Consider the following 23,374-nt stretch of genomic DNA (forward strand, 5'->3'; position numbering starts at 1 on the left):
ACCGTTGAGTCTTGAGGAATGCAGGGCCGTAATCCGTTGAGCTCGAGCGTTAGCAGACCTTGCAAGGCACTGTGCCTTTCCGGGAAGTTAGACGCCGGTAGACTGGGCAAGGGTCTGTGTTTTGCGTTTGTGGCAAGCGCCGCCGCGGCGTTCGGCACATTAGAGCGGAGTTGTAAAGTATCTCATTGCCCCACTCAACGCGCAATCGAACGCTGACAAGGCTTTACCATCGACCACCACCTTCCGTGCGCGCACCTCTGTGCATCCGTACATACCATCCCGAGTGTCCTTGTATTGGCAGCGAGCCGTGTGAGGCATTCTGAGAAAGCATTTGCTCTACAACGTCTGGCCATTTTTGCCCTCGAACAAGCAGTCACCAATCGTACCACCGAGTCCTCACGTTTCGGCCTCCCCATTGAGATTGCACATCGCAGCGCACCAAGTCCTACGCTCCTGGTTTCTCTAAGCTGCCGTGCTATGTCGCTTTACCCACCTCCTCAGAGTCAGCCCTTTGGCCAAATGCCTTACCCTGCGCCAGGGTACGGCCAGCCTATGGCCGCTTACAGCTATCCTCCTCCTGTGCAACCGGTCTATCATGTCGACCCCAACATTTTCCGTCGGGATTACATGGCCCGTTTGGCTGAGCTCACGATTAACTCTAGACCCATAATCCAGAATTTGTCGATGATTGCGCAGGACTATTCTCGTTTCGCGGATATCGTGGTTCAGTGCATCGAGACGCATATACGTAGGGTGAGTCCTCATGTTCTCCGTACCGCCATGATGGCGCAGGATAAGCGAGGCTTCTCTCGCTTATCGTCAATTGATGGGCAAGAAGTATTCTACAGTAGTACATTCGCCATGTATGTAGTCAGAGTAGTAGTAGCCAGCTTGAGCAAAGAGACTCAGCTTGTCAAGCTTACAATACTCTGAGAACTCTGCTCCCGCGCTTGGGCTGCACTACGAGTTGTCTGCCTCCGTTTCTTCGCCTTTCTTCTTGTCATCCCATGGAATGCTTACTAATGATCTCTTCCCGTTATGGAAACTATCCGTTAGGTCCTTCCGTCCATGAAGTTGCCCGCGTTCTACCTGCTCGATGCCATCTCCAAGAATGTCTATGAGCCCTATGCACGCCACTTCACTCCCATCGTCGTCAAGCTCTTCCTTGATACCTATGAGCAAGTTGATCAGACTACTCGCAGCAAGATGGAAGAGATGCTACTGACGTGGCGCACTGGTGCGCCAAATGGGCGGGAGTTGTTTGGTGTCGTTCCGCAGGTTGCCATTGAACGTCAAATATGGGGTGGGGAATCCACGCAGAATGCTGTGAGTCCTCCTTTCTTTTGTTCTGGTTATTGCGATCATTCATCATGTGAATTCAAGTCTACAAATCGGCATTTTCAAGGCGTAGCCTCGATTTCAACCGCACAAGTATTAAGTGAATTGGAGTTTGTCCTCAATCAGAAGGAGCGCGCGACTCAGTCAAATCCCTATGACAAGGTCGCGCAGAACCACGTGGTTATATTGCAGCAGGTAAGTCTGTTTTTCTCGGTTGGCTTGTCAGTATATTCATCTGCATCAGCTTCGCAAACTCGTGCAAGCAGGGGTATCACAAGATGAGCTCGGTCAGATTCTGAACCAGTTGCGTACGTTGGCACAGCCAACGACTGCCCCTACTCCCCAGCTCCCTCCCGCTCCGTCTCCGCAGGTATACGCTGCTCAGCCGTCATATCCAGCGTCAATCCCAGCGCCTCAGATGCCCAGTTTTCCACCTGCTATCGAGCAAGCACCATATCAGCAGCAGACGTCGTATGCTGGGTCGACGTATGGATTTCCGAAGGCTGAACCGGTCGATCTCCAGAGTATGCTAGCGCCTCAGCCATCGCGTGTTCCTCCTCCTACTTCTACATCTGTCCCTGCTCCGACTGGTACTCCTGTGAATAACATTGCGAGTCTCTACAATGCGCTTCTGAAGGCCGGCGTAGTATCAGCGACCGGTACGCCCACGGGCGCGGGCGCAACAGCTAAGAGTGAGGAGAAGTCGCTGTCGTCCGATCCTATAAAAGATGCTGCCAGAGAGTACCGCAAGGCGGTCTTCTCACATAAGATCAAGCTGACAAGCGCGGGTATTTCCAAGTACGTTTTTTCCACCATAGATAATATAGGGTCGCTGACGTCGGTATGGAGTAGACGTCGTTCGCATATTGTGCAGTTGCTATATCAGCGATTGCCTGTACAGTGTAAGCAATGTGGGATTCGCTTCCCAGATGGAACGGAGGGCAAGAAGAAGATGGAAGATCACCTTGACATGCACTTTAGGCAGAATAGGAGAGCGAGTCAGGCAGTGGGTCGCGGTCACAGTCGAAGCTGGTTCGTCAGTGTTGAGGTACGTTATATGTCGTCTGTTTCGATCACGATGCTGATGACGTTGTATATAGGATTGGATACATGACGGTGCGATTGATATAAAGGGCAAGTCTCGTGCCGGCGGTCGTACTTCGAGTAACAGTGCTGCAGCGGCCGCAGAGGTGGCCAAACGTGAGGCTGAGCTGCGGGCCCTTTTCGTTGTCGTGCCGCCTGGTGATGAGGCGAAATCGATCTTCTGTCCTATTTGTAAGGAGCTTCTGAAGTCAGAATTCCTGGAAGACGACGAAGAGTGGGTGTGGCGAAACGCTGTCAAGCGAGATGACAAGGTTCGTTGCAGATATTCCTCATCGTAGTGCAACGCACTAACCTATGGTTCGATATGCAGATCTATCATGCGACCTGTCATGCAGAGGCGACTGCGAATAAGTCTACGCTCGCTATACGCTTGCGGAATGAAGTGTCGAGGAGTCGTAGTCGTTCTCATACGCCTGAGAAGAGTGTGCGATCACCGCCGCTGCTGCCTCTCCCTTTAAACGGGGAGGCAAAGAAGTCGGTATCTCCTCCGCCCACGGGGACGAAACGTAAGGCTGAGGCTGAGGATGCAACTCCTGCAGAAGGTAAGGGAGACACGCCGCCGACAAAAAAGCTGGCGGTATAGGCGTGATCGATTCGATACGGCGGACGTCACAGCTATAGAAGGACCTTCGTGCACATTTGCATTTTTATTGCTCATGTTATTATTTCAGCGCATCCTGCATTGTAGTGTTTGGCAGACAGACCAGTTTGGCGCATCCTACATAGTACATGCACGGTATCATTGTCTAATCATTGTCAATCCAAACGTGTTTTGTGGCCTCCTTATGGTGGTGCGTGGTGTCACGTGCTGCAGCACGATCATCTTTCGGCAGCGACTGCCGGGTTTGTGACAACGGGATGTCCGACGTCGAGCTGACATTCCTCGAGGTTCAACGTCCTCTTACCGTCATCTCGCGTTGATGCGATTCTCGAACGGGATCGGTGAGTATATGCGCCATGTCCGTTGTGAGCAATGTTCTACAGGTTCAGCCGACGTGTGGCGGTTGGCAATCGGCCGCCACTCCTGTTTCTCAGGCTCCAGTTGGGCATCATGTTTCCTGTACGTACGTTTTAACCATCAATGGAATGACATTTTAAGGGATCACATCTCTCTATTAGTATCATCTAGCAATGATGTACTGTCCTCGAGCAGCGATGCAACGCTGCAGAGGATTTATGAAGCCGCTAATGAGGACGTTGAGATGGAGGTACGAGCGTGGTCAATCACCGATCCACCATGTCGCAGTGGCACTCATGCCGATCCCCGTCTCGTCTCACTTGACGTGCAGGATGCGTTTCTCATACAAAGGCTGTTCTTGGTACTCGATACAAATGTGCTGATCGACTACATCGACATCGTGCGGCGCTTCGATGAGGACGTCGAGGCCCTCCAGCTGCCGCTGACGATCATCATTCCCAGCGTGATGCTCTCCGAACTGGACGGGTGCGTGTGCTCTGCGCTTTATCAGCCTTGGGAGAGTTGACTGAGATGGTGTGCTACTGATGCGCAGTCTGAAGAAGCGCACTTCGGTGGGCTGGTTCGCGAGTCGTGCATCGGCGTGGATCCTTAACCGGATGAAGGAGCGCAAGACGGTCAAGGTGCAGGCGCGCAAGGAGACGATGCACACTGAGATCGGCCCTGAGGATGAGCATCGCCGGAACGACATGCTCATCCGCGACTGCTGTTTGTATTTCCAGACCAAGGGACACGTTGTGCTCCTCAGCGGCGACGTCAATCTGTGCAATTCCTGTGAAGCATGGGGTGCGCCGTTCAGTCACTTACATATTACATATGGATGACTGATTGTGAGGCTGTCTCGTTCTGTTTACAGACATCCAGAATATCTGCATCACAACTGAGCTCAAGCAGAAATGGACGAGCCATGACCTCGCGCAGAGGCTCCTTGGTGGATATGGAATCGATACTTCCAGATTCCGAGGAATCAACCATAACGCAAGCTACCGTCCCTCGGCCAAGTCTATGAAGCAGCGAATCACGGTCACGCAGACGATGGAGGTAGACGACGACAGCATGGACATAGACGACGCGCCCGTCACGGACGATCCGGAGGAATACATTCCCAGTCACGCACTGGACGCTCTCCACCAGCAGGTCATCGACCATTTCACGCTCGTGCTGAAGGACTTGGCGCTTCGCGTTCGCACAGGCGCGGGGGACGTATCGTCGCCAACCGTATCGAAGCACGCGCCTGGGCATCGGCGGAAGGAGTTCGGGGACTGGTCCGTGGGCGACTGCCTGGAGTACTTGGATAACAAGAAGCCGCTGCGGGTCACTCAGCCAACATTGTATGTTTTTCTGCTCCGACGGAATGAAGACAAAGGCTGGCGAAGGGGACAGGACTGGTCGCGCCAGGACTGGGAGAACGCGATGGGCGCCTTAAAGGACATCAGCATAAAGTTCGAGGATGGAGCGCTGCTAGGCTCACTCGACTATCTCAAGGCAGAAACAGACCGAGTGTTCAGTACGCCGCTGCGACCCACGGGCGCCTGAAATCACCCCTTTGACAGGCAGACTAATGGAGCGCCTTTACAAGTAAGGAAGGCAAACGCAGGCAAGGCCAAGGGCGCTGCTGCGGACTGCACGTGCACTCTGTGGCGGAAGGGATAGAACGGGATTGGGATGACGTGCGGGCGTGGGTTGAGGGGCCTCGGTGTGCTGCGCGGTGTTCACAGGACATGGTTGGGCCGCGACGAGGTGGTGAAGCATGTACTGTTAGTGATCTGAATACATATCCGAGGAGCAGGGCGGGCGGCTACCTGCGGCTGCGCACTGCGCAGGATCTTGAATGCTATAAAAGGCAACGGGTGGCGCGACACCTTGGCAGTAAGATTTGGAATTGGCCGAGAGCGGGACGATAGCAGTCTGCACTGCAATATCTAGAATAGCACGCCCACCTTCCTTTCCCCCTCCCCCTCCCCCCCCATACACGCCATGTTTCGACGTCGCACGGTCTACATATTCCTCAGCCTCCTCGCTGCCGTCCTCGTCGGGACCGTCATCGTCCTCTCTTCCATCTCCTACTACCTTTCCATCGATGTCAACGCCTACATCACCGAGCTTGAGCTCGACGTGCCCTTCAATGCGACCGACCCCTGGAACGCGACAGAGCACGGAAAGGTAGAGCGCATCCCACGCATCCTCCACCAGACATGGAAGACGGAGACGCTCCCCGAAAAGTGGGCCGACGTGTCGCAGGGCTGTCGAGACATGATGCCCGACTAGTGCGTGCTCCGTTGCTCTCTCTGGTGACGTCCCCGCTCATCGTGCTCCAGCGAATACATGCTCTGGACCGACGCGAGCTCACGCGAGTTCATCGCTGAAAACTATCCATGGTTCCTGGAGACCTTTGATGGATACAAGTATCCCATCCAGCGCGCGGACGCCATCCGCTACTTCATTCTGTATCATTACGGTGGTATCTATCTCGACCTGGACATTGGATGCCTGCGGCCGCTCGATCCGCTCCTTACATACCCCGTCATCCTCGCCAAGACCATCCCCGTCGGCGTTTCCAACGATCTCATCTTCTCCGAGGCAGGACACCCCTTCATGGAACAGATGATTCACGGTATCAAGAAGTTCGACCACAACTGGGTCCTCAACTACCCCACCGTCATGTTCAGCACAGGCCCAATGTTCGTATCTGCGCAGTACGGGCTGTACACGTCCACGCACCCGCCAACCCTTGCGCAGCCTGGCGGCGAGGTTCGCGTTTTGCCGAAGTCACTGTATGGGAAAAACGCGAAGCCAGGCGAGGCGCCGCACTCGTTTTTCTCTCATTACTACGGCAGCAGCTGGCATGCGGACGACGCTGCCTTCATTGGCTTCCTTGGAAAGTGGGGTAAGGGCCTTATGTGGATCGGGCTCGTTGTCTTCATTCTGGGAGTGATCCGTCTCGCGCTCGCGCCGCACGCTCGAAGACGCAAATACCGCCTCAGGCGTATCGGCGGCTACGAAGTCATGATGCCACGCTGGGTCCAGCGCGATGGAAGATGGTACCTCGACCTCGGATGGTTCGGTCTGCCCTCCTCGGGCGCATCGTCGCCAATTCAACCCGCCTCACCCGTACTCAGCGAGGAGTCGTCCGACGACACGGAAGAGGAAGACATGCAACTACTGCCCCTGTCATTCGCGCCGCGGTCCTCATCTCCGACGCCATCAGATGCTTCATTTACTGCGGACGTGGTGTCGAGTTCATCGTGGCAGCCTCCAAGCGGGCGATCGACGCTGGACGTTGTCCGCCGCGCGAGTCGCCGCGTGATGACCACTATCTTCGGCGCTTCAGAAGTTCCCGAGCGGACACCGCGCCGCCGTCGTAGCAGAGGCGTGCTGTTTTTCCTTCCTGCGATTTTCACCCCGTCGCACGCCATCGAGCTGCAGCGCGGACGCAGTCTAGCGCGCTCGCCAACTCGCTTATCAGCGTCGCTTTCGCGCGCATCTGCGAATGTTCCGCCTGAGAAGCTACAGCAGCCGTGTCCGGAGGACCTTGAAGCAGGCACGTTCCTGCCGATCCCAGAACTTCTGCCGCGCGGACGGGCCGCGAACTCGTCCTTCTCATCCGTATCGTCCTCCTCCACTCTGTCATAATGCGCATGCCTCGTTCGTCGTGAGTTGCTGGGTCTCAATGTATTCATAGGACTGGGAAGGCTTGGATACAGAATCCGTTCCGCGTTGCCGTGTGTACTCATAATGGCGCTATCTTTAATGCATGGGGCAGGCAGGGGGCGCAAGTACACGTATACCCGTTACTAGTGACGAACTGCTATTGGACTTTATTTTTCACCTCCAGTCCTTTCCCGAGCGTACTCGTCTGGCTGGCCCACAGAACAGTGATAGTAGATCCTCGTACATTATTACTAGCCTATCCATGCCCTACTGCTCGGACATCTAACAACCCCTCATTTTTCTCATGATCAGTCCCGTGGTCGTCCGGTGGGAGCCCTGAAGAAGTCAAGAACAGCTTAGTCCCAGGTACGTTTGACCGACTGTATCGGGTATAAGATCAGACATTCGGCTTCAGGATCAGATCCTCCTTCTGCATGGTGCTCCCATTCCAAAACCCGCTAACAGTCGCATCGGCTTAATGATTTCGTATAGAACGCGGCGACGACTATCAAAATTACGCTTCGTAAATATCCACGGAGGATGCTCCGGCGTGACAACATACGTTTGACTAATCTGCTAGGTGCGTGTAGAGACAGTCTTCCGTCGGGCGATGTTGCCCATGCTCAACGACAGCACAAACATAGCCACGGAACTAATGGCATATGTTGCCGACGGGCCGAAAGTCCAGTAGGATGCGCAAGCTGCGGGCCATCCACTATTAGAACTGTCAATGACTATTATTGCAATCTCGGAAACCTACCGAGCAATGGACCGATGGCCCGGCCCAACTGACCAGATGAGCGGAAGTGGCCTAGGGCCTTGCCCTTGGCCAGCTCCGGGTGCTCCTCAACGGGCTTGCCGGTGTCCTCGTCGACGCCGTCGTCGCATTGGAGGGAGGCGTATGAGGTGAGCGAATTGACGACGGTCGCAGATGTGAACGCCATGCAGACTGCGGCGCCTTGCAGGAGCCTCACCGCTACCGTGGTACGATTCGTCACGAACAGTGGGACGAGCGTGAGAAGGACGAGGCCGAGCGCGCAGCTCGAGATTCCACGGCGAGCCATGGCGCCTTCGCCGACTTTAGGGATCGCGCGGCGAACATATCCGCCCTGGAGGAGCGCACTGATGATGCCGATGGAGCCGATGAGCGTACCGTTCTGCCTGTTATTCCAGTCGAACACTGCAATGCGCAGTCAGTGTACCGCCTCCATCCCCTGACATTGATGATGTTGCGGCAGATCGATGAACTTACGGTCGAATGTGAGAAAGGTCAGCGTGAACTCCACCCCGGAGAAGACGCCCAGGAATAGGAAATGGAGTCGCCGCAGCACTTTTAGAATGCTGATGCGCTGCTCGACACTGGCTTTGGGAGCGGCACCTGATGCTTCATGGTTATCCTTCTCCGCCATCTTCCCGGTTTGTGGTGCACTAGCAGGCGTCGGCACCTGAATTCTCTTGCCTCGAGTCTCTGGCAGTGCCACAGCTAAAAATAACGTCTCGAAAATTAAGAGGGCTAGAGTGAGCGCAGCCGGAGCAGCATAGACGTTGAATTCAAATCCCGAGGCCGTGAACGAAGAAGGCAGAGGACGTGATGCAAAATATGCACCGATGGGAGGGCCGATACAGAAGCAAATGGCAAATGCGATACCAACGTGAGCTAGAGCCTTTGCGCGCGTCGCAGGTGTGGAGACGTCGGACAGTATAGCACTGCGCTTTGCGTCAGCCAGAGTTGTTCGTGCGCAGCTGGTACTCACATTGCCAGTTGCACATTGCCTTCGCTCAGGCCACCAACGACACGCGACAGCATGTATGACACAAACGTTGTTGATTTGACCCATCTGTGATATTCTCAGCATGGAATGGAACTATGCGTAGAAGGGCCACGTACATTAACGCAGACAATATGTTTCCAATCATGGTGATGAGAAGCACTCTCTTACGACCATACTTGTCGCTCAGAGATCCAATATGAGGGGAAATAAACCTGAGCGAACTCTCAGCCTGGATATCATCGAAGACTGGTTAACAGTGTCACATACCACTGAAGCATGCTAGATGAGGATCGGTTTCAGCATTCAAGTGTCTGCCATAGTGAATCACTCACGAGAAGACCGAGCCCATCAGCCCGCCTACGTATCCGTTAGGACTAGTCGCGTCTATCGTGGCTGATGCACTCACCCAACAACACAACGTCCCATTTCTGTGGGTTAGATGTCGGGTTGTACAGAAGACCGCGTGCAGTGGACACGAAATGCAACGTGCGCGAGAGGAAGCCTGAGGGATCGGATGCCTCACGCTGTACACGACCACCATCGTCGCCGGTCAACTCATGTACTCACACTCCTTTGCATCATGCTCACCTTGGTGTACCATTCAATGATGCGAGGGAAGAGAGGCAAGGGAATGGTGAAGGCTACGTGGCTGATTATGGGTGATCGAGGCGGTTACCACGATATAGATAGCCTACCGAACAGATCGAGCACCAGCGACAAGAATACAATGCGTTCGATTTTAGCCATACCAGTGGACTGTAGTCGACTGTCAAAGTCGAGAAATCGATGGAGAAGCGAAAATGCGAAGTCGAAGCAGGGAGTGGCGGGAGACAAGGCCGTTGGACACTCGCAGGGTTCGGGGCGACAGATTCGATCATTGATGCTAAATAAATGACACTACAGAACATGGCCAGTGTCTCACCACCTAGCTTGTCGCTTTGCGGTGATAAGAACCCGCCGCTAGCATATGTATAGCCGGGACCATGATATTTTGTACGACAAAGCAAAATGTGGTCCAATAGCGCGGTGGTGACATGCCATCGCATTTCGATTGTCACGAATTTATCAGATAAGACTAGATAAGATACGAGGTGTACAGACCCATCCTCCTCAATCATCCTCAGCGGCTGCCTTATATTTCTGGTCCTCCGACGCCTGCGTCAACGCAGTCTGATAACGTGAGCTCGTCTCCGTCTTCGTTACCTCGCGCAGAGCCATCGTCGCATATGCCGCCGTCCCAAGGGTCAGCTGCACCTGCAGCGCCATAAACTTGCCGTCCTCCACGACCTGCGGTGGATCGAATCCGAGCAGCTTGTCTTCGTCTGCCTGGGCGAGGGCGACATCCGGGTCCGTGTACCGTAGGACCGACCAGGAAAGTTCTGTCGGCAGATGTAAGATTTTGCGGTACGAGCCTGCGAGACTGTACTCTCTGAAATAGCGCGGGTATCATGAGCCGGTGTCAACGATCTACGGCGAATATCACTTACTTTTGCTTGCGCACGAAATTGTCTGGATCCAGACCATCGGTTCGCAGGAACTCCCTGTAACGATCTCCCAGCGCGCCCCCGGGGTACGCTACATCTCTCCCAGGCAATGGCATGATCACGTCAAAAATAGAGTATTTGTCGACATTCTCTGCCGTCAGCGTCTTGACCTTTGGCGGCTCCCATGGCTTCCGAGACCATTTGCTGCGCTTAATTGCCCCGGCGCTGTCTGATAAGCACAGCCCAATGAGGAGGTAGGTCTGCGGACATTAAGACAATGAGCTCACCGGCGTCCTTGTCCTCCGTCGGCACCTCGGCATCAAGAGTGTCCAACGCCTCAGGGTCCACCTCCTCCGCTTTGTCAGAAGCGTCCGTGTCGAACACCAGGTCTCCTACAACGGGTCTCTCGGCGCCGTGCACCTTAATCCGCTCGGAGACAATAGCGTTCCAGACGTATGACTGGTACGCATGCACGTACATCAAGCGCAAGTTTCGTGGAATCTGCGCGAGTACACACAATCGGATAAGTCGAATGTTCGTTCAGCGGCGCCAAAGGAAGCGCACCGTAGACAGAGCTCCCATCGCATTCCTGGTCTCGCCGCCTTGCTTTTTGTAGCTTTCCAGTAAACAGCGCTCGGCGACAACACGCCTCGGCATGAGCTCCAGCGCCTTGTCCAAGTCGCCTTCGACAAGCCAGGCATCGCGCGCAGCTTCCACGTCAGGATGTTCACCCGGCCTCTTGCGCAGGATGAGCGACACTGCTCTGTGCCAGTCAGATTTAAGAAGTGCGAGACCGATCGAGTGCGTCGGGATTGCCGCTGTGCCGAAGCGCTGCATGCCTGGTAAATAGCCGTTAGTAACGTAGTGAGGCATGGGGAGAAAATACCGACCATAATAATTAATGAAGCCCTTCGTCTTGATAGTGTTCATCGCGCGGTCCAAGGTCTCCATAGAGTCCACCTGTACGTTTCTATGCAAAAATAAGTATGCCTTCCGCCCATATCCATGGAACATACCTAAGCGTGATAACAAACGCATTCCCCTTCAACATGCCCAGCTCCAAGCTCGCCTTCCTATAGTTGAAATCCGCCACCCGAATTCCGCGCTCGCCCCTCGTGGTCAATACATCCTCGACCGAGCGGCGCCCGATGCTATTCGCGAGATTCCAGATGTCCTCGACGGACTTATTTCCTCGACGCAGGGACACGCGCTGCACGGTGACACCGCGCTTGTCCTTGGTGCCTGCGACAGAGAGGTCCTTGATGCTGCAGTGCAGCACGCGAGAGAGGTTCGCGAGGGCATCCTGCGTGTCGCGGTTGGTCTTCTGGAGCGTGAAGTGGATGTAGGGAGGGTATGTCCCTCGCTCGGGACGCTCTCCTCGACCTGTCGTATTGTTAATACATATCACAGTCGTCGACAATGAACAGCAGTCGTACCAGAACGCCCACCTCGGCCCCCGCCACGTCCGCCTCCCCTCTTTGTCCACTTGATAGCGATCCTGGATCCTTCATCCGTCGCAGGCGTGCTCAAATCAGTCTCACTGTCGAGCTTTCCACCAAACAGTTCACGAATCGCTTGGTGCAGCTCAGTACGTGTGGCCTTGGAGGCGATAGGCTAGCCGAACGTGCGCAAGTCAGATAGCATTCGCACGAGATGATAGCAGGCATGGCGAGACAGACATCAGTGAGCACTTTGCGCGTGTCTTCCCTCCAGCTTGGCCTGTCGCCCCTTCCGCCACCTCTTCCGCCACGTCCACCGCGTCCGCCACGAGACCCGCGGTCTCTCCCGCGCTTGCCTCTGCCTTGCTTCAAAGGCTCTTCTGGCACAGGCTCTGCGGCTGCAGATGACGAGGCATCGCCCTCAACGTCTCCACTTGCTTCTGATACCTTTGTTTGTCGCTCTCTCCAGCCGCTGTCGCTTACGAGAGGCGATTCCTGACCTTCTAGATAGAGCTCCTTCACCTTGGAGACGACATCTTCAGACAGAATAGCTCTAAGCCTTGTATCAAACCGTTCAGGCCACGGCTCTTTATCAGGTGAAGGTTCCTGAAGTTTTGTCGTTTCATCCGTTCTGTTCTCCGAACCTTCAGTGCCAGGAAGCGGCTCCGTAGTTTGTTGAACGTTCGTTTGAGGTGATAGTGGTACTACATTGTCTGTGGAGTCAGAAATAAGCTGTTCTGAAGGAGCTGGTGTTGCTTCCGGCGCAGCATCTCCCGCCCCAGATTCGTCCTTCTTCTTGGAAGACTCTGGTTTGGCGAGTGACTTGAGATGTATCACGTTCCCGTCCAAGTCTACCTCGAACACCAAGAAGTCAGTGAATCTAGAACAGAGTGCGTCAGCACGTAAACTTATGTAACTTTGGCGATACACGCGCCTCTGCTTGATGATCCCTTCAATCTTGGGCACGTCTCGGCCAACGTATTCAGAGATCCCAACGTCTGTCTCCAAAATACATTGGATAAGCCCGTCTTCTGTGTATTCCGGTGGTGGAACACCGAGGAAAGCGTGACTTGGCGGAAGCATCGGCTCCTCGTCCTTGACCACGGTTGGTCGCTCAGCACCGCTGGTGTTCTCGGCGACACCCATCACGACATCGTCATCTGCAGCCTCTTCGACCTTCATCCTTTTGGGAGAACGTTTGAGGGATGCGCCCTCCTCGTCCTCGCGCGAACGGACTTTGGAGGAGCTGGACATGGCGGAAGTGGCGAAACGAGAAAATGCAAGATCGGATCGCTCAGACACGATCGGGGATTGGGGAAGGCGCGCAAGATTGATGGGAGATCTCTCCTACTGAACGCCATTTTCCTTCACGCAGTCGGGTGCCACCGCTCATCGCCGTCCGCGTAGCGCATCGTCCTAGGTGTGTACCGCATCGCAGACATTCTTACCTCATTGACGAGCGTCTGAAAGAATGATTGAAGGCAACCGACAAAAGAGGCCCGCGCAGCTCGACCACCACACTCCTCAATCGTTCACGCGGTCGTGAGACACGCCGACATGCCGTCCGCCTACCTACAGACATACGCGCAAAGAGCACGGAGGCAATCGAACCCTGCCGCGAAGGCGCTCCTAGAGACCATCGAGCGGAAGAAGAGCAACCTCTGTGTCAGCGTCGATGTCACGAAACGGGCAGACTTCCTCACAATCATCGACATTGTTGGTCCATACGTCTGTTTGGTGAAGGTGCAGAAATTCATGCCATATTTGTTCTGTTGCACAGTTAACAATGAGATGGACTCTCGATAGACTCATATTGACATCATCGAGGACTTTGACTCGTCCCTGATCGACCGCCTCAAAGAGCTCAGCGCAAAGCATGACTTTCTTATCTTTGAGGACCGCAAATTCGCCGACATCGGTTCGTCCATTCATCCCTGATTGTTGCCATCCTTGTGCTCACTTGACCCCACCTCTCAGGCAACACCGTCGCCCTCCAATACTCCAGCGGCGTGCACAAAATCTCCTCCTGGTCCCACATCACCAACGCCCACCCGGTCCCCGGCCCAGGCATCATCACTGGTCTCGCCTCCGTCGGCCTCCCACTCGGGCGCGGCCTGCTGCTCCTCGCCGAGATGAGCACCGCTGGCAACCTCGCGACGGGCGCATACACAGAGCAGGCCGTGCGCATGGCGCGCGCGCACCGCGACTTCGTCATCGGGTTCATTGCGATGCGCCGCATGGATGGCGTCGCTGCGCGAGTGGGCGAGGACGTGAGCGAGGAAGACTTTCTGATCTTGACGCCGGGCGTGGGATTGGACGTAAAGGGCGACGCGATGGGCCAGCAGTATAGGACGCCGAGGCAGGTCGTGCTGGAGAGCGGGTGCGATGTGATCATTGTGGGGCGCGGGATCTATGGGAAGGGGAATGATGCGGATGTGAAGGCGCAGGCGGAGAGGTATCGAAAGGAGGGCTGGGCTGCATATGAAGAGCGGATCGCGAAAGTGTAGAAGAAATGCGAATAGCGTACAACATGATTTTTAATATAGTGTAAAGATGTACAACCGGATACATTATCTCTAAATGAAAAAGACACAGCTGTTTAAGCTGTGCTCTCATGATACAATGGTTCCTTGATACCTTGATCAGTTCATAACGATGCGTCGAGGACCCTCTTCTCTATGAGGTCACTCTCTGTTCTGTTCTTCAGCCTCTCCATTCTCCTCTGCCTTCCTCCTCTCCTCCTCTTCTCTCGCTTCCCGCTCCTCGGCCTCAACCACTTCAACATCCAGGGGATACGTCAGGATCGCTGCAATACCCGTCAACTGGTTCAGTTCTGCACCATGGGCGGTAGGTCTCATGAGTCACACAGTACCACTGATGAACGAAAGCACTCACGCTGCCCAGATTCATGCATGCTAGAAAATATGAGCACCTCCCCGCCTCGCCCCTGAACGCTTTCAACCAGATCAACGTACTTCTTGCGCGTCTCCGCGTCACTAGATCTACAGAGCAGATGAAAGTAAGAACATGAACTGAGATAATTGAACACAGTGAACGAACCGAAACAATTCATCGGAGATGAGCAATGTCCCCACAGCACCACGGTCGACCGCTAGAGAGACCTGCGCTGGTCCATACCAAGCACGCATCTCATCCGTTCCTAGCATCTTGAAGAATCTGTACGACAGAGCGCGCTCAGTGTGTCTGATGTACGACGATCCACCAAAGGATCCTCACTTGTCGAGCATGATGCCCTCCCTCGCGAACTTTGTCTCCTTCAGCTGCATCGCAATCTGCATACAGCCCAAGAACTCAACACGGGAAGGCCCATCAACAGAAACATAGCGAAACGCACCTCGGGGCTCTTCAGAACCTCTACCAGACTGTGCACATGTGGACTGTTCACGTGCACCTTGAAAAACTTCGGCCGCGCACCAAGCAGCGCCTTGTTGCCCGTGCGAGTGGCCTCCGCCATGATATAATCATACACTGAGTCACGCACCCAACCGGGGGAAGCTATGACTATCGCGCGAAGAGTGGGGTTTGCGTAGGGTATGTGTCGGAGGAAGGACGCGTAGAGCATGGAGTAGAAGCGGTTGAGACCCTGTCATGGAGTGGTAGGAATGATCAGAAGATGAAACGTGCAAGTGAGCGGTGTGCTACCTTCTCGTGAGCAGACGAATTGGTGGCAATCTTGCGTGGGATTGGCACTTCAAGTCGCTGGAGGATGACCGTCATATGTTCCGATAGCAAGCAGAAAATCGCAGTTCCTACGATTACCCATGTAGACACCGTTAGAAAACAGCCAGAGAGAGCAGCGATCAAGTCCACCTTCGCCACACACCACAGCCGCCACCTCCGCCCCCCTCCCAGGCTGACAACTCTCCTGAATCCTACTCAGAGCCACACTATCCCACCCGCCCTCCTTCTCTATCCGCACGTCGCGATTCACCTCGAGCTCGAGCGTGTGGAACGCGCCCTTCTTGACTTGAGGGTTCTCCACGGCCACCCTGCCGGCGATCTCGACCGCGGCGGTGGAATCCTGTGAGCTGGTAGTGGAAGCGGAAGGCTGTCCGGCATCGCCGGGCGCAGAAGACGTGGCGGGGGACCAGGTGACGCGGGTGACGGCGAGGGTGAGGTTGAGCCGGATGCGCTGCGAGCCGGTGGACCCTGTCGTGGAGACGTTTTGGACCCGCCGGACGGCCGAGGCGCGCACTTGGTCGCCCTGGATATTATTCAGTCATACGAACGAGCGAGATGTGCTCAATCCGACGCACCTCCTGTATTAGATTGTAGAGATGCCACATATCCTCATCATCTTCTGGTCGGAGAGTGATGTGACCCTAAGTGCGAGTGAGTATCCTCTGCAGGGAGGCTGATGCAGGGAGGAGCGTACGGACTGCACCGTTCTTGTCGATGTGTTTGCCGATGAGCTTCATGGTTGTCGAGGGTTGGGAGAGAGAGGAGAGGAGACGGAAGAATATTGTTGGGCATGACATCCGCAGATCTATCTTGCGTTCCAGATCGCCGATCGCGGAAGTTGCCTGGCGCCCATTCACGACTCTCACTTGCTGTCCCGAGCCAAAACTCGAGTCCTCTCTTCCAGCCACTCAAGAATATTGTTCTCCTTCTGTCTGAAGAGCGTAGAATATCTCCATGTCGACCACCGACGCGAAAGTCGCCGAGCTAACTTCCCGCATCAGCCATGCCAAACCCTCCTCAAGCAACTCCAAACGCACTGACGACGGCGACCACTCCGACCTCGACGACGAGGAGCTTTTCGCGCAGCTCGAAGAGGAGATCGAGAATGGTGCCAACCCAGAGTTAAGAGAGCAGGGCATCCAACGGCTCAAAGCAGAGTAAGGTCCAGCGCATACTTCTAGACAGTGGTGTTCTCGACGGGGTCTGCCCCACGGCCAAGCATTCATAGTCAATGCTTGGCCAGAACGTCTTGGGTATCTCACCAGCTCAGTGACGGTCTGAGTGGGAACCCCAAACTTCTTTCAATGCGCCGTGGACCGCTCGCATTGACTGTTGACCACGATTGACCGAGCTATACCTTTGGTCCTGTCAGAGGTCCCAGGTCGACCGGAACGCACCACTACTATGTATATGTGTCGTGCAATTATTGACGGTGGATGTCGCAGGATGGACCGTCTGCAGCAGATGAAGAGCAGCGGACACGGTCGATACGATGAGCTTACCGACGAGAAAGCGGTCATTCGGACGAGTGCGTGAGTCTTCCTTGGCTGTCACGCGCATACACCATCTCAATTATCTTTCATAGCAATGAACCCCGCTGTGTGGTACATTTCTATCACACCGACTTCAAGCGCTGTCAGATCATGGATAGACATCTTGCGGTGCGTAGCCGACTTCCTATATGCTCTTCCCAAATCTTATACACTGTTTTACTGCAGGCCCTCGCGCTGAAGTATTTCAACACGCGCTTTATCCGCGTCTTCGTAGAGAACGTGCCATGGCTCGTGGAGAAGCTCGGCGTCAAGATCCTCCCTTGCGTTGTGTGCTTCATAGACGGAGTGACAAAGGATCGGTGCGTTGCCGTTACCTCATACTAATTGTATTGTATGCTCATACTCCGCACAGGCTCGTCGGTTTTGAAGAGCTAGGCAACAACGACAAGTTCGAGACGGCTACACTAGAGTGGCGGCTGCTGAACACCGGTCAGGCGTCGTGTAACATTTTTTAATTTCCTGAGCTTCGACTCAACATAACTCTCCGTAGGCGTCATCCAGAAGGACCAGAAGAATGCATCGGAAGTTGTTTATGGCGCGAAATCAGTAGTCAGACAGCACATCCGCGGGCAACGGGACGATGATTCGGACTTTGACTTGGACGATTGACCAGCCGCTAATATACCCTTCACTGGTCTGAACATCAATTACCATGGCATTTATGGCTTATAATACCATCATGCAAGATAAGTCTAACCGGAGACGAGTATGACGCCCTGTATACAGTACGTTTGACACTAACCACAAATGCGACGCTTTTCGAATCATGCCGAATCTGTATCGGCTCTCCACATATCCTCCACCTCAGCCGCCACGACCTCGGTCTCCCGCAGCGGCCCGCCGACCTGCTTGGCGACCGAGACGTACTTCTTGTGCTCTTGGTCTGTGGCGTCGTCAAGGAAAATGAACCGCCGTAGGCTACGGCAGAACGTGAAGAATATAGAGGCGATGAAGGGGGTGACCACCGTGGAACCTGCCGGGTGGCTGGAGGGCGCCCATACCAGCGTCTTCAGAGCCGGGAAGCATGTCGAGATGGACATTGCCAGGGTGGGGATAGAGGACTGCGACGATGATATTCAGCCGTGCACAAGCACAAGAGAGGCCGGAGATACTCACGGCGTCGTAGCGCCCATCCCGCATCTCGAGGAATTCGAGGTTTTGCCAGTGCCGCTTGGTAGCGACCCGGCTGATGACGTTGGCCATGTTCATCGCGACCATGCTGTCCGACATGGGCGAGGTGCGGAGCACGCTCCGTCGCAGGCTGAGCCGCCGGACCGTCGAGCTGAACGTCGACAGTGCCATGAGCGCCTCGACTTCGACCTGGGAGTTGAGCCGGTTGAGATCGATGCGCAGGTTGACGAGGGGCCGCGTGGGCGGGGCAGCGGAGAGGAGCGAGAGGAGGAACGGCGCGGGGCAGTCAAGCGTGCGCACGTTTGGCGCGATCTTGTTTGGGAAGGGGATGTTCCCATACGTCTTGCCTGCGCTTATGGGCTGCACGGCTTGCGCCGGCGGCGAGGTCGTGCTGAGCTCGACGATCTGCGGTTGACGCTCGAGAAAGTCGAGCACATCTTTGGAGGTGAGGGAGAGGTTGGTGGTGAAACGGGTGAGGGAGAAGGTGGTGTTTCGCAGGACCCAGCCGTCCGTCTCGCGCGAGGGGAGGCCGAGGAGCGTGAGGTCGGTGAGATTTGTGAGCTGTGCGAGGGCCTCTGCGAGGAGCTCCAGGCCTGCCTGCGTTGGCCGCACGTCCTCGAAGTCGATGGTGAGCTCGCGCACATGCCGCGCTATTTGATGAATGCCCGGCGTAGTGATGGTCCTGCAGAAGGCGAGGACAGCGACACCACGAGCGGAGATTTTGCCGGAGTGCAAGAAGCGAGGCTGGGTGCTTCCCCCGGGCGAGATGCCACCGGAGGTAGATGGTGCTAATGAGAATGGGTAGGAGTTGTCGCCAACATTGATGTTCGTGAAAGGGGACATTATGGGAGACAGGCAAAGAGCAGTCATTACGAATAAGGAACGGGTAGGGCGTGATGGTTGTTGGATTGATGGAGAATTTGGATTGGGTGTGGGATGAGAGATGTTACTTATATCAGATGAGCATGGCGTCGGATGCGGAGGAGGATCGATGCGAGTGTCCAGGCCCGCACGCGAGTGGAGACGGCCCACGGATGAGCGGATGGAGAACGATCCAGGTCTTCCATATCCGGTATGCCTCCTTCCGCATTTGGTATGTCCCGTGACCTCTAACATCAGTCCAGATCTCTTACGAAACGAACCGCGCTCTAGAATTGTTCTCCAAGATCTATACATGGACTAGCAGCGCGCCACTTTACGCGAGTATACGAAATCATTCTTGCCCAGGATGCTTGTAGCGCCTCATCGCCCGTTCTCTCACCTCCTCATGGTTCACCAGAGGCCTGGGGTAGCCCAATTTGTCCACCAGCGACGGCGGGGGTTTATGAATGTCTGCGAAATTTTAGACTTCTGCCATCCTCCGCCAATCAGCAGTACTCACCGACACCCCGCACTTTGGCTAGCTCAGGCACGAAGTAGCGGATGTACTCTCCAGTCGGATCCGCCTGTTGTAAACAAGATCCCCGTCGGAACACGTTAAAAATTACATTCAGTTCATGATCGATCGTGCACAAACCTTCTGGCTCTGTGTATACGGGTTGAATATTCGGAAGTAGGGCATCGGGTCCACGCCGGTACTCGCGCTCCATTGCCAGCCACCGTTGTTAGACGCAAGGTCGCCGTCGATCAGAATCTCCATGAAATGCTATCCGATGGGACAGTCAACTTCACAATGACGGACAAGGGTACGCAGGCGGACCTTTTCTCCAAGTCGCCAATCGATCATGAGGTCCTTCACCAGATACGAAGCTGTGATCATCCTCACGCGGTTATGCATCCAGCCCATCGCGCGGGCCTGGCGCATCCCCGCATCCACAATAGGCACTCCCGTCCGTCCGTCCTTCCAGGCCTGCAAGTGAGCGTCGCGGGTGTCCTCCTCCCATTTGATGTCTGCAAACTTCTCCTGGAACGGCCGACCCATCGAGACTCGCGGGAACATCGCGAGGATGTGCGTGTAGAAGTCCCGCCAGGCTAGGGCACGGTGAGAGTTAGCCAAGCACGATGGTGTGTAAGGACAGACGCACCGAGCTCTTGCACCCAGCGTCCTACGCCAGTGTCGCCGCTCACGTCGATCTTCTGCTTCGTGTTTGAAGACAGCTCCATTGTAGCGCGCACGCATTCACGGGCGGATATGACACCTGCGGCCAAGTAAGGACTGCCCCCAACATGAAAGTCATTATCGTCGACTTCGTGTCAAAGCAGTATCAAAGTAGTACCTCAGCCGACTAGTCGTATCAGCGTCAACTTTGTCCCTTGCACCCTTGTACTGTCCGATTCTACTATTCTTTGTCGGACTCTTCGCGGATACCTCGGCGCCATCAGACAGAGGGTCTACGGCACCCAGCTGAGATTGCCGGCTCTTGGTGTGCAAGAAACGGTCCAGGATCTGTACGCGACACTTGTTAGCGGGTAATAACACCACTTTGTTGGCACGCACCTGCTTTGCAGCGTCTTCACCCGCAGGCCAGCACGTACGCATTCTCTCCTTCTCCTCATCGCCTGCAAGCGCAAATCCCGGCACATCGTCAGGAATAGGCACTTCGAAGAGCTTGCCGTAAACGGGGTGTTCGCGGATGGACGAAGCATTGGCAGCCGGCGAAACCTCACACGCAAGCGGATCAGGTTCGCCTTTAGTTGGGGTGAGGCGAGGAATCCAGGCGCGCAGGAAGGGGGAGTACACCTAACGGAATTGTGAGCAAGTGCTGGCATGATTGAGAAGATGTAACTACCATGTATGGCTTCTCGGTCTTTGTCAACACCATCCCAGGCGGGACGATGCACTTGTCATGGATGAACGAGCATGCCACCTTGCCGGTTTGCTTGGCAAGCTCGCAGACCTTAATGTCCCTGCGCAGCTCGTCCACCTCGTATTCGATGTTCGCATAAAGCCGCGTTGCATTCCACTCCTTTAAGAGAGACAGCACGTATGCGGGGATGTCCGTGCGCGGTGTATGCGTTCTTGTGTACAAGGGAATGTGCAGCTTCGCGAGGGAGGCCTGGAACATGCGAGTAAGTCCACAACAGAATATCTGCAAACACGTGAAAGCATACCTTGATGCATTCCAGGTTACGCAGGGTGAAGTCAATCCTTCTAGGACCCCTGTCGTGAGCGATGTAGTCCTGCGGGCTCAAGACGAACAGCGCGATGAGAGGTATGCCGTCGTTCCTAGCCTGAGCAGAGGCCTGAGAGAACGCCCTATTGTCATGTACTTCTCACATATATCAGCAATCGCTCTTCATGAGGAGAGCGGAGCTAGCGTACTGCGCATATCCTCCATCCTCATCCAATAGACGACCGACTCTCCCTCAGGAGGACACCTGGTAACCTCCCTCATCACATTCATGAGCTTATCAAGAGGGCGGTCCCGATCTACCCTGCCCGCCGCCTCCGCCGTCGCTATCTTGTTCGGCAAAAACCTGGCATCATGCCTGGTCTTCTTCGTGGGCGGTGAAACCGCAGAGGACAGCTGTCTGGACACAGACACGCTCCTGGCGCGTGTTGGCATGTATGTTAAGGGTCGTGATGATGCAGTGAGATGGTGGCCGAGAAGGAGCAAAATGGTGAAGCGAGCATGGCTGACAGGACGATGGCGTTTGGAGCTCGACTGAGCGAATGCATATTGATCGCGGGCAGCGATCGAAATCAACCATTCGGTCACGTGATCGTGCACGACGCTCGTTGATACTGCATGAGCCCTGCCGTGAGTTACCTGCTCGGAAAGCAACTTGAACATGTTTAAGACACACACCCCGGATACGGATGAGGAAGTAGACCTTTGCCTGTGCGGGACACAAAGGTCACCTGCGGCACGCGCCGCCCGCTTCTCCTCCTTCTCCTTGGCAAGATATTCCTTCACATACTGTTCAGCGCGCTTGAAAATGACTGTGCGTTTGGCCTTGGCTGCCTGCAAACCAAATTAGCAAGTCGCCACACGCTGGAAAGCCGACTATCGAGAAATGCATCATTGCTTGTCCGTCAAGCCCGGTTAAGAATTGGGCCAATGAGCTAGGTACGATTGAGCATCCAAGTGTACGCAACGTTCTGACATTCCATTGTAAGTGAAACGGCTTGGGAAGGACGCTATTGCCGCGCTTGCCATTGATGGGAAGGGCGGTAAGGCGGAAATGTTCGAGAAAGTGGTGAGGTGGGTTGCTGCTGGCGGTAGGAACGTAACCCGACCAGGTACGTCAATTTGGTCCGTCCGCTCCTTTGTCAGCTGATTCCGTACTCCATGTACAGTCATGATTGTTTCCTACGAAACATTGCGTACACTGTCCGCTCATCTTGCCAATTGCACCATCGGCTTGCTGCTGTGCGCCGAAGGCCACCGGCTCAAGAACTCAGGTGAGCGCAAGGGGTGAAACCGAACGAGTCTTTGCTCATGCATAGTGCATTAGAACCTCTGACATTCCAGACGCTGAATGGCCTTAACGTCAAACGCAGGGTGATCTTGTCTGGGACGCCCATACAGGTTCGTCTAGCCAGCAACATATGTTTTCCGGACGATTGAGTCTATGACTTTCAGAATGACCTATCTGAGTATTTTTCTTTGTTGAACTTTGCCAACCCCGACTTCCTGGGCTCGAAGAATGATTTCCGAAAGAACTTCGAGAATCTCATCATCAGAGGCCGTGATGCTGACGCTAGCGACGCCGTCAAAGCCGAGAGTGAGAAGAAACTGAAGGAGCTGGGTGGCCTGGTAGTGAAGTTTATCATCCGACGAACGAACGATCTCCTGTCCAAGTACCGTTAGCCATCCATTATTGTCCGAACATTTTCTTGTGTGCTCACTTGTTGTCTACATTTCAGCGCCCGTCAAATATGAACACGTCGTGTTCTGTGGTCTATTCGACTTCTAGCTCTCTCTATACCGATTGTTTATTTCCTCGCCTGAGTTTCAGGCACTTATGCATGGAGCGTAATCTCAGCCTCTCGAAGCTATCAACATACTCAAGAAACTATGCAATCATCCAGAGCTGCTGGACTTGCCGAAAGATTTGCGATTATGCATCGAAACGATCATATATTTCAATTTCTTTGTGATGTCCTATTACCTCAGCCGAACCCACAGCTACCGACATTCTCATAAGACAATGACGCGGCTTGTTACTCGGCCCACTAGACGAGCATGCGCATAGTTCTAGATCTAGCGAGCCATGCTTTCACGATACGATGGTCAGTCAGTTGCCACTTTTGAACCCGAGGTCGACCTATGCATTACGG

At 54.7% G+C, this 23,374-nt stretch overlaps 11 protein-coding genes across 11 annotated transcripts; 7 read left to right on the top strand and 4 right to left on the bottom strand.

Moving 5' to 3' along the window:
• The first annotated feature begins 207 nt into the window (after positions 1-207).
• On the top strand, positions 208-3,094 carry LAESUDRAFT_718777 (uncharacterized protein). Its single transcript, XM_040907499.1, has 7 exons — positions 208-753; positions 1,057-1,326; positions 1,384-1,533; positions 1,583-2,136; positions 2,191-2,386; positions 2,439-2,693; positions 2,753-3,094. The coding sequence occupies exons 1-7, from the start codon at positions 478-480 to the stop codon at positions 3,023-3,025; spliced, it is 1,974 nt and encodes a 657-aa protein (XP_040770026.1). The 5' UTR covers positions 208-477; the 3' UTR covers positions 3,026-3,094.
• Positions 3,095-3,304: 210 nt separating this feature from the next.
• Positions 3,305-5,255, top strand: LAESUDRAFT_718778 (uncharacterized protein). Its single transcript, XM_040907500.1, has 5 exons — positions 3,305-3,502; positions 3,562-3,650; positions 3,732-3,886; positions 3,954-4,204; positions 4,275-5,255. The coding sequence occupies exons 2-5, from the start codon at positions 3,645-3,647 to the stop codon at positions 4,952-4,954; spliced, it is 1,092 nt and encodes a 363-aa protein (XP_040770027.1). The 5' UTR covers positions 3,305-3,502; positions 3,562-3,644; the 3' UTR covers positions 4,955-5,255.
• A 140-nt stretch (positions 5,256-5,395) lies between these two features.
• Positions 5,396-7,051, top strand: LAESUDRAFT_739913 (glycosyltransferase family 32 protein; the record flags this gene model as incomplete). Its single annotated transcript, XM_040911048.1, has 2 exons — positions 5,396-5,685; positions 5,737-7,051. The coding sequence occupies 2 exons, from the start codon at positions 5,396-5,398 to the stop codon at positions 7,049-7,051; spliced, it is 1,605 nt and encodes a 534-aa protein (XP_040770028.1).
• Positions 7,052-7,348: 297 nt separating this feature from the next.
• Positions 7,349-9,769, bottom strand: LAESUDRAFT_3339 (MFS general substrate transporter). Its single transcript, XM_040902063.1, has 10 exons — positions 9,537-9,769; positions 9,430-9,482; positions 9,248-9,365; positions 9,174-9,198; positions 9,109-9,120; positions 8,958-9,053; positions 8,824-8,907; positions 8,322-8,776; positions 7,830-8,249; positions 7,349-7,770 (listed from the first exon to the last, which is right to left on the bottom strand). Exons 1-10 carry the CDS (start codon positions 9,586-9,588, stop codon positions 7,646-7,648), a joined length of 1,440 nt encoding a protein of 479 aa, XP_040770029.1. The 5' UTR covers positions 9,589-9,769; the 3' UTR covers positions 7,349-7,645.
• Positions 9,770-9,951: 182 nt separating this feature from the next.
• On the bottom strand, positions 9,952-12,847 carry LAESUDRAFT_639841 (tRNA pseudouridine synthase D; the record flags this gene model as incomplete). The annotated part of the gene is made up of 9 exons (XM_040903562.1): positions 9,952-10,270; positions 10,329-10,554; positions 10,613-10,826; positions 10,890-11,164; positions 11,216-11,295; positions 11,342-11,708; positions 11,768-11,939; positions 12,005-12,644; positions 12,693-12,847. 9 exons carry the CDS (start codon positions 12,845-12,847, stop codon positions 9,952-9,954), a joined length of 2,448 nt encoding a protein of 815 aa, XP_040770030.1.
• A 474-nt stretch (positions 12,848-13,321) lies between these two features.
• On the top strand, positions 13,322-14,271 carry LAESUDRAFT_638809 (Orotidine 5'-phosphate decarboxylase; the record flags this gene model as incomplete). Its single annotated transcript, XM_040903492.1, has 3 exons — positions 13,322-13,507; positions 13,571-13,682; positions 13,742-14,271. The coding sequence occupies 3 exons, from the start codon at positions 13,322-13,324 to the stop codon at positions 14,269-14,271; spliced, it is 828 nt and encodes a 275-aa protein (XP_040770031.1).
• Positions 14,272-14,448: 177 nt separating this feature from the next.
• On the bottom strand, positions 14,449-16,203 carry LAESUDRAFT_733196 (pelota; the record flags this gene model as incomplete). The annotated part of the gene is made up of 9 exons (XM_040910409.1): positions 14,449-14,597; positions 14,660-14,766; positions 14,825-14,941; positions 15,002-15,057; positions 15,120-15,368; positions 15,428-15,534; positions 15,596-15,989; positions 16,042-16,107; positions 16,165-16,203. 9 exons carry the CDS (start codon positions 16,201-16,203, stop codon positions 14,449-14,451), a joined length of 1,284 nt encoding a protein of 427 aa, XP_040770032.1.
• A 217-nt stretch (positions 16,204-16,420) lies between these two features.
• On the top strand, positions 16,421-17,628 carry LAESUDRAFT_640042 (thioredoxin-like protein; the record flags this gene model as incomplete). Its single annotated transcript, XM_040903576.1, has 6 exons — positions 16,421-16,623; positions 16,912-16,998; positions 17,052-17,127; positions 17,185-17,318; positions 17,372-17,448; positions 17,510-17,628. 6 exons carry the CDS (start codon positions 16,421-16,423, stop codon positions 17,626-17,628), a joined length of 696 nt encoding a protein of 231 aa, XP_040770033.1.
• On the top strand, positions 17,428-19,134 carry LAESUDRAFT_3397 (uncharacterized protein). The gene is made up of 2 exons (XM_040902085.1): positions 17,428-17,448; positions 17,510-19,134. The coding sequence occupies exon 2, from the start codon at positions 17,767-17,769 to the stop codon at positions 18,940-18,942; it is 1,176 nt and encodes a 391-aa protein (XP_040770034.1). The 5' UTR covers positions 17,428-17,448; positions 17,510-17,766; the 3' UTR covers positions 18,943-19,134.
• Positions 19,135-19,297: 163 nt separating this feature from the next.
• On the bottom strand, positions 19,298-21,778 carry LAESUDRAFT_718789 (DNA photolyase). The gene is made up of 10 exons (XM_040907501.1): positions 21,413-21,778; positions 21,202-21,359; positions 20,880-21,146; positions 20,588-20,830; positions 20,367-20,536; positions 20,175-20,305; positions 19,850-20,121; positions 19,667-19,795; positions 19,532-19,595; positions 19,298-19,482 (listed from the first exon to the last, which is right to left on the bottom strand). The coding sequence occupies exons 1-10, from the start codon at positions 21,654-21,656 to the stop codon at positions 19,364-19,366; spliced, it is 1,797 nt and encodes a 598-aa protein (XP_040770035.1). The 5' UTR covers positions 21,657-21,778; the 3' UTR covers positions 19,298-19,363.
• A 104-nt stretch (positions 21,779-21,882) lies between these two features.
• Positions 21,883-23,010, top strand: LAESUDRAFT_753601 (uncharacterized protein; the record flags this gene model as incomplete). Its single annotated transcript, XM_040911786.1, has 7 exons — positions 21,883-22,035; positions 22,094-22,160; positions 22,211-22,333; positions 22,391-22,495; positions 22,549-22,622; positions 22,677-22,899; positions 22,961-23,010. 7 exons carry the CDS (start codon positions 21,883-21,885, stop codon positions 23,008-23,010), a joined length of 795 nt encoding a protein of 264 aa, XP_040770036.1.
• Between the last annotated feature and the right edge of the window lie 364 nt (positions 23,011-23,374).

Source organism: Laetiporus sulphureus (assembly GCF_001632365.1).
Source record: "Laetiporus sulphureus 93-53 unplaced genomic scaffold LAESUscaffold_1, whole genome shotgun sequence".
Classification (NCBI taxonomy): domain Eukaryota; kingdom Fungi; phylum Basidiomycota; class Agaricomycetes; order Polyporales; family Laetiporaceae; genus Laetiporus; species Laetiporus sulphureus.